At 35.9% G+C, this 8,412-nt stretch overlaps 1 protein-coding gene across 1 annotated transcript; it reads right to left on the bottom strand.

Moving 5' to 3' along the window:
• Positions 1-5,293: 5,293 nt before the first annotated feature.
• On the bottom strand, positions 5,294-7,428 carry LOC129372466 (multimerin-2-like). The gene is made up of 6 exons (XM_055049809.1): positions 7,159-7,428; positions 7,023-7,064; positions 6,868-6,909; positions 6,107-6,190; positions 5,737-5,868; positions 5,294-5,618 (listed from the first exon to the last, which is right to left on the bottom strand). Exons 1-6 carry the CDS (start codon positions 7,406-7,408, stop codon positions 5,335-5,337), a joined length of 834 nt encoding a protein of 277 aa, XP_054905784.1. The 5' UTR covers positions 7,409-7,428; the 3' UTR covers positions 5,294-5,334.
• Positions 7,429-8,412: the final 984 nt, after the last annotated feature.

The following is an 8,412-nucleotide window of genomic DNA, read 5'->3' as shown; positions in this document are numbered from 1 at the left end:
ATGAAAATAACTTTCACAATTTTCTTATTGTGATCATGTTGCTGCAGGAGCTATTTATCTTTTCCTGTGTTTATCGCCACTAGGGGGCGTATTTCATTTAGTGTTCTGAGTTTGTCTGAAGGGGGATGGAGTTACTCACGGTCAAGTGTGATTCAGTTCAGGTGTTGCTAATGGAAAGAAACAAACAGTTTTCTACTAAGTTTGGTTTGGATTTATGTTTGATTTTTCCTGTTCTAAAGGGAAATGGCAAGACAATGGATATTGTACAGAAAATAATTGATTTTATGATTATGAGTCAAATGAAGATTGGCTTAACGAATCTTGATTGAGTGCACATAAAACCAACGCCGATCAGGAACATTAGCATCCACTAACCTAAAATAAAGGATTTTAGCCACGACAATTGCTTTAGGTTCATGCAAACTAACTCAAGATATTAATCCTAAACCTATTCACTGTCAACTCTTCTAATATGAAATCACCCTATGAATAACAGCTATATAGAATATTTTGGTACTGTACTAAAGGTATGGTAGTTTTTTAATTTATCACATTTAAGTCAGAAGAGTCACACTGATTGTTTCAGAGTTCCACACAAACATTAACGACATTAGTGCAGGAGCTAGGTACCCTGGTTAAACCACAAACTTAGTTACTTGAAGTATTTTGCCACATTAAAAACACACACAAACTGGAAAAAAAAACTATTGTTCCTGGTTCAATGAGCTTCTATCTGGAGAGCCTCAGACACAGAAAGAAAGCAATTAGAAAAGTTTTTTGACAGCATAAATTAAGTCTTTGGCGCTCGGGCTAAGAACATCGAGCTGTGATTGCGATAAACTCGGATGAGCATTCCCGATGTTGATAGGAATGTCATCCCCCGGGACCCGATACTGGTGGTGGAGGTCGGTGAATGAAGTATGCCTGCAGAGCCAGGACAGTGGAGGTGGAGAAGGGCTGGAGGTGGGTTCAGCAAAGCAGAAGACCATGGATCCTTATCAACTGCAGCGTGATTGGCCGTGACATGGCTTGGTCCAGTGATGATAGGTCGTCGATGATTAGCGGGACTCGCCACTTGGATGATGAGGGTGGGGCTAAAGAGTCTTCAAGTTTGAATTTACCTCTTCATTTCTTTGGTCGCTCAAAAAACATATGCATATATTTTCTTTTTTTGTTTGTTTGTTTATTTTAATTATTAAAGACTACACAAAACACTTTCAGGTTTTGTCCATTTAAAAGTTAACAATTTTGATCTGATTTAAGAGAAAATGAAATAAAATACAAATTATTGAAACCAGTTATGAAAACATCATATATACCATGATTCACTTCTGAGGCAGAAATAACATTTGAACTGCTTTCTGCTCACACAGTGAAAACCAAGTGGCCACTGAAGGTGGTGTGATGATTTTGGCTATCATAAATCCTTGTGTTTTGCCACTGACGCAAAAACACAACATCTCCAGTTTCTAGCAGCAATGTGACACCATTAGATGGGTTAACAGAGTAGGAAGGTTGATGTTCATATGCAATGAAAATAGGATTTCCATTCTTGACCAACACAGCAGCTGTCCCATGTGATGCATGTCCACCTCCATGTAAGTGGAACTCAAAGTGATAGGCTCCTCTCACCGGGGCAATGAAAAAACCTGAAGAAAATATAAAAATAATCTTTTTAAGGAAATTTTTCGTTCATTTACCTGCATAAAGAATCGATCAATCAACCAACTGCATGTCAGGATCATAAAGAGAATCAAGTTCTGCAGAAACTTGAGTACCTGTGTTTGGGTTGTAGGCATTTCCAATATTTGTAACAACATGTCTGAAGACTAGAGGTGTTTGTGTGTTAAATGGTCCAGTATGTCCACCACCTGATGCCAGCAAGGAAGCTGAGAAAGCCACTTGTTTCACTACGAGACAAAAATTCAGTATTATTGGTATCAAGCATGTTACTTGTTCTAAAAAAAAACTATCTGGTGTTTGTAAAATAAAAAAAAATCTAAATTAACAAATTATTTTCTTAATAAAGAAAAAACAACTAAACATATTAAACAATTAATGGACATCAAACAAAAGTACATAACTTTTTTTTTGTTGCATGACATGTTAAGATAATGTTTCTCTGGGTCAGGTCTGTGGGTTGTGTGGCAACTCAAGCCTTAAATATTCCACTTATTATCACTGAGTAATGATTAACTTTATTTTTCCTTTTTTTTTTTTTTTTTAGAAAAACGTGGAGGTGGTAAGACTTGAAAATTTGCATTGTAAAGTTAAAGACTCAAAATACTCGAAGCACTTACTTTTCTATTTAATCTGAAATTTCTCCATCTTTCCCTCAGGGGTCAGGAGGTGCTAGTGCCCATATCCAGTGAATGTTTAGGACGAGAAGCGGGGGACATCCTGGACAGATCACAAATCTGTCACAGGGCAACACAGAGACAGAAAGGACAGACAACCATGCACACACATACCTCGGGGATTTGAGAGGCCAATTAACCTGACAGTCCAAAAACAGGACCGGGACAAAACACACATGGACAGGGAGACCATGCAAACTCCATGCAGAAAGACCCTGGACTGGGAATTGAACCCAAGACCTTTTTGCTGCAAGGCAACAGTGCTACCAACTTTGCAGCCCTCTGAAATGTGTATCTTGGGAGATATGGTACATCATTGTAAGCGATCACCATGAGTTTTAAAAACTTTCTACGTTTCTTTTTACAAAAACAGTTTCAAGGAAATAACATTCAGGAGGACAATATCCAGACAATAACTTAACTCAGATGTTTGGTTTTTTTTTTAACTTTTTAGATTTTTTTTTTTTTTTGTGTGTGAAATTCATGTAGGAGATTATAGAAGATACAAAAATCTTTACACTTTGTAAAACATTGATGATACACAGTTTTACCACAGGGCCTCTGTGGCTTATAGTCCTTGTTAATGTTTCCTTAAACATCAATCAGTTAATGAGTAAATGGAGCAAAAATCTTCTCCCTCCTAATTATTCAGTCTTTATTTTTGTCTCTGAAATAAAACATAAGAATTAGCACTCTACTGACACTTTAAATCTTCAGAGAAATATTCTTCACAGAAGATAGTACAATGTTTATTTTTTGCTTCATTTTAATATTTACTAATATTTTCAAACGTTGACACAAAAGTCATGCTTTCATGCCATTTACAAACCCAGAGTTTAATTTCTAAAGATTTTCATGCAGTTGTGGTCTTGTTTTAGATGGTACAACACTTTTTAACTCCTACTGTTCTCTCGTCTTTGAATCGCAAAAAATATGATTACATTTTTATTTGCAAAGAAACATTGACATCAAAATATTTTCATTGCTTAAATTTTCTGTTATGCCAATATCAATATATATTTCTTTCCACTATATAATCCAACAAAGGTGATCTTCCTGATTTTTCTTAAATGTTAAAATGAGATATTTCAATACAAACAATTGATCACAGGGAATGTGTCTTTACAGCTGTGAGTAGAAAAATCAAGCAGGAAGCTCAACTCCTCTGTATTGATGTTCCAAGATCAACTCTAGAAAATTGATCGAATCTTATTACTCCTTTTGCTACTGCAATGGCTTCCTGAATAAATACATTTTTAAATATGGTTTTAATAAATTTTCAAGACACTACATTTGAACATCTATACACTTCAGTTGTATAGACTGGTATAAATCATCTAGATTCCTCGGTTCACGGAGAGTTTAGGTATTAATGATTTATAAAAAATACAATGCTACACGTGCTGACCAAGATGGACTTTGTTATGTAGTTATCTGCACAAGTCCATATTAAACACTCGTGCAGGAAATAGTCAACCAGTGCTGACATCAGAACAAGTTCTTTGAAATAGTTCCAGATAAATAATTAAAAAGTGAGCTGTTTTCCAACTCGCATTGTTTTCATTTCAAACGCAGCTTTAATGAAAATGGTTGATAAGAGAATCCTATATCTCTGACATTTCTGAAAGGTTCATGTTTTAATGTGTGATTAATAACAACAACAACAAAAAACACCTCTAACATCACTGGGTCATCTTATAATCCAGTAACGTGCCATGAGCAGATAGATGAGTGATAAAGACTATTTTTTCTCCTTGCTTCCTCAATAAGAGTAATATAAATGATAAGCTGTTATCTGGTCTCAGACTGATAAACCAACACTTACCAGATAGCAGCATCTGACATGTGATAAACTGCTGATAACCAAGTATTTTCTTTGTCCTTCCTCAAAAAACAACACATGAAAAAAAAAACAACTTTGGAAGAAAAGTTGCAGAGGTAAGTCAACTTTTATAAAATCAATACAAAAATGTGTTTACCAACTAATTACTGAGGCTCAAATTGCAATTTCCTGAATCTGATTCAATGAACATTAATCCAACATGAAAAAGACGTTCACAATTTTCCTAATGAAGCCAAAGCGTAAATTCAAGCTGGGAGACTCGACCCAGTTTATCACCATCATCCAATCACCACGTCCCCACTGCAGCCAACCAGCACCGGAGCCCGACTCCAATCCAGCCAATCACCGTGCAAGGGTTCCCTCTAAAGCATAAGCGACCTCAGGTTCACCCGCTCTTCAGCCGCCCTTCAACCCACCTCCTCCCCGTCTCCACCTTCATCCAGTCTGACACCTTCCCTGCTCCGTCTGTGCTCCTTCCTCTCTAGATGCCGCTCCACACCAGTATCCAGACTAGAGGGAAGACTACCCTGACCTTTGCCCTGAGCCGACCATCCAGCTCGTGGTGATCCTCAGCATGCAGGTCTTCTGCCAGGACCGAGCGCCAAAGAACTTTGATCCAAATAAAATCTTTCTAACTGAAGCTTTTCTCTGTGTGAGATTCTCCAGATTGAATTGTATTTATGTTGCTGTAGGAGCCATTCATCTTTTTCTGTTTATCACCACTGGGGAGGGACAGTTGTTCCTGGTTCAATGATTTTATAGTTTTGTGGTCACTCAAAAAAAAAAATACAGATATATTTTTATTTTTCAAAAACAAATTTTATGAAAGACTGCAAATAACACCTTCAGGTTTAGTGCATTAAAAAGTGAACAATTTTGATCCGAAACTATCGGCACATTCCAATAAATGTTTCAACAAAACTAAATTAAAGTTCAATATTGCATTATGTGTGTATTCTATTAAGAAAACAACAATTGAAAGAGAACTGCTAGAACCATTGAGACTGGTAAATTATTGTGGAAATTTAACACAAAATGAAATAAAATACAAAATATTGAATCCAATTAAAAAGACGTCATGTATATATTATGATTCACTTCTGAGGCAGAAATAACATTTGAACTGCTTTCTGCTCACACAGTGAAAACCAAGTGTCCACTGAAGGTGGTGTGATGATTTTGGTTGTCATAAATCCTTGTGTTTTGCCACTGACGCAAAAACACAACATCTCCAGTTTCTAGCAGCAATGTGGCACCATTAGATGGGTTAACATCGTAGGAAGGCTGATGTGCAAATGCACTGAAGATAATGTCTCCATTCTTGACCAAAATGGCACCTGTCCCAGGTGATGCATGTCCACCTCCATGTAAGTGGAACTCAAAGTGATAGACTCCTCTCACCGGTGCAATAAAAATACCTAAAGAAAATATAAAAATAATGTTCTAATGAAAGTTTTTCATCCAAAAGAATCGATCAATCAATCAACTGCATGTCAGGATCATAAAGAAAATCAAGTTCTGCATAAACTTGAGTACCTGTGTTTGGGTTGTAGGCATTTCCAATATTTGTAACAACACGTCTGAAGACTAGAGGTGTTTGTGTGTTAAATGGTCCAGTATATCCAGAACCTGATGCCAGCAAGGAAGCTGAGAAAGCCACTTGTTTCACTACGAGACAAAAATTCAGTATTATTTATATTAAGCATGTTACTTGTTCTAAAAATAAAAACTATCTGGTGTTTGTAAAACTAAACAAATCAAAATTAACAAATTATTTTCTTAATAAAGAAAAACAACTAAACATATTAAACAATTAATGGACATCAAACAAAAGTACATAACTTTTTTTTTGTTGCATGACATGTTAAGATAATGTTTCTGTGTAAATACTGTTGAGTTTCCAAACCTTCTCTTTCTCTCTTCAGATCCTCCACTTGGTTCTCAGTGTTGTTTGTTCTGGCTTTAATGCTGATCAGTTCTCCTATTTGAGCTGAAATTGATTATAACAAACATGAAATGTCAAATAAAATTAAATATCCTCTGTCATTTTTCACAGTAATAGTTTGACATCACAAATTCACAGCAGTTTCTAATCTTGACGATACTGAGCTGTGTGGAAAGGAATACAGCAGCAACAACATCTCATCATAGTAAAATTATTTTAATAATGTTTAATTACTACTTTCAATGTCACATAATACAACTTTACCACAAGCAAAGAGAAAACCAAACTCTGACACATCACATATCAAGGCATCAAAATAATTGGTTCATTAAAAACACTATTGTCTCATCTATATTAATGTTTTCATCCCTTGCATCACTCATTCACTCTCCTCCCATCAATCCTGCTGTCCAGGAAAGAAATATAATAAAAATAAAACATTTATTCCCACAGTAATTACAGTCCTCAACAGCAAAAGCATTTCTAAAACCTGCTTATGATTTGTTTTTAAAAATTCTTGTGCACATATTTCTTGTGAAGTTTTTGTATGTGTATGGAGCCCTAATAAGATTGATTTCTGATAGCTCTGATGTCAGACAACTATTAAACTTTTTTGTTTAAATAAATCAGCTTTTTGTGCTTCTAAACAATTAAAAACAAATCGTCTTAGTGTGTCATTTATCACATAAAATTTTTTATTGTTACCGGAAAGTTATAAATACCTTGGTGCTGCTGCTCCAGATTTATCACTTTTGTCACTTGCTCTGAAGTAGTAAAAATAAACAGATAATTGATTTTTGTCAATATAAAGTCTTTTTTGTGATAAATGTTGTCTTTTATCAAACCATCAGGGTTTTACTTGTTGTCTTATAAATACCTTGGTACTGTTGTTTTAGCAAGTCCAGTTCTTTTGTCTTGGCTGTTGCAGGAGTAAAATAAAAAAAACATTGAAATGTGACTATTTGAATATAAACCCTTCAGTTTCATAAAGCAGTGACTTCTGGTTAACATACCTTCATTATCTCTCTGTAGGTACCTCATCTCTACCTTCAGTCCAGCCAATGAGGCGCTCATCTCTCTCAGCACTGCATTGATGTCCTGTGCACAAGTTTGTTGATTGTCTGAGAGATTCCCTGCATCTGCTGCGTCTGATTCTGTTCGCCTTAAATGTGAAATAATTTCATTATCGTCTGCAGCTTGGAGCTGAGCCATGGAGAGAGAGCAGATCAGAAACAATGCAGGAAAAAATTTTGTCATCTCCATCTTTACTTTCAGTCTCTCTGGGTCAGGTCTGTGGGTTGTGTGGCAACTCAAGCCTTAAATATTCCACTTATTATCACTGAGTAATGATTAACTCTTTTGTTCTTTTTTATGAAAAACGTGGAGGTGATAAGACTTGAAAATTTGCCAAGTAAAGTTAAAGACTCAAAATACTCAAAGCACTTACTTTTCTATTTTATCTGAAATTTCTCCATCTTTCCCTCGAGGGGTCAGGAGGTGCTAGTGCCCATATCCAGCAAACGTTTAGGACGAGAAGCGGGGGACATCCTGGACAGATCACAAATCTGTCACAGGGCAACACAGAGACAGAAAGGACAGACAACCATGCACACACACACCTCAGGGATTTTAGAGGCCAATTACCCTGACAATCTAAAAACAGGACCGGGACAAAACACACATGGACAGGGAGACCATGCAAACTCCATGCAGAAAGACCCTGGACTGGGAATTGAACCCAAGACCTTCTTGCTGCAAGGCAACAGTGCTACCAACTTTGCAGCCCTCTGAAATGTGTATCTTGGGAGATATGGTACATCATTGTAAGCGATCACCATGAGAGTTTTAAAAACTTTCTACGTTTCTTTTTACAAAAACAGTTTCCAGGAAATAACATTCTAGATGACAACATCCAGACAATAACTTAACTCAGATGTATTTTTTTAAAAACTTTTTGATTTTTTTGTTTTTATTTTTTTTAGTCTGAAATTCATGTAGGAGATTATAGAAGATACAAAAATCTTTACACTTTGTAAAACATTGATGATACACAGTTTTACCACAGGGCCTCTGTGGCTTATAGTCCTTGTTAATGTTTCCTTAAACATCAATCAGTTAATGAGTAAATGGAGCAAAATCTTCTCCCTCCTAATTATTCAGTCTTTATTTTTGTCTCTGAAATAAAACATAAGAATTAGCACTCTACTGACACTTTAAAATCTTCAGAGAAATATTCTTCACAGAAGATAGTACAATGTTTATTTTTT

This window comes from Poeciliopsis prolifica, unplaced genomic scaffold, assembly GCF_027474105.1.
Source record: "Poeciliopsis prolifica strain line A6 unplaced genomic scaffold, Auburn_PproV2 SCAFFOLD029, whole genome shotgun sequence".
Lineage (NCBI taxonomy): Eukaryota > Metazoa > Chordata > Actinopteri > Cyprinodontiformes > Poeciliidae > Poeciliopsis > Poeciliopsis prolifica.
Note: the sequence above shows the minus strand (reverse complement) of the source record. Positions and strands in the feature narration are given on the sequence as shown.

Bases quoted from the DNA above. Each gene is read 5' to 3' on its own strand.
- LOC129372466 (XM_055049809.1), bottom strand. From the start codon at position 7,408: ATGGAGATGACAAAATTTTTTCCTGCATTGTTTCTGATCTGCTCTCTC. The intron at 7,065-7,158 runs GTATGTTAACCA...CTCCTGCAACAG, and splicing joins CCTACAGAGAGATAATGAAG to CCAAGACAAAAGAACTGGAC. The intron at 6,910-7,022 runs GTATTTATAAGA...TTACTACTTCAG, and splicing joins GCTAAAACAACAGTACCAAG to AGCAAGTGACAAAAGTGATA.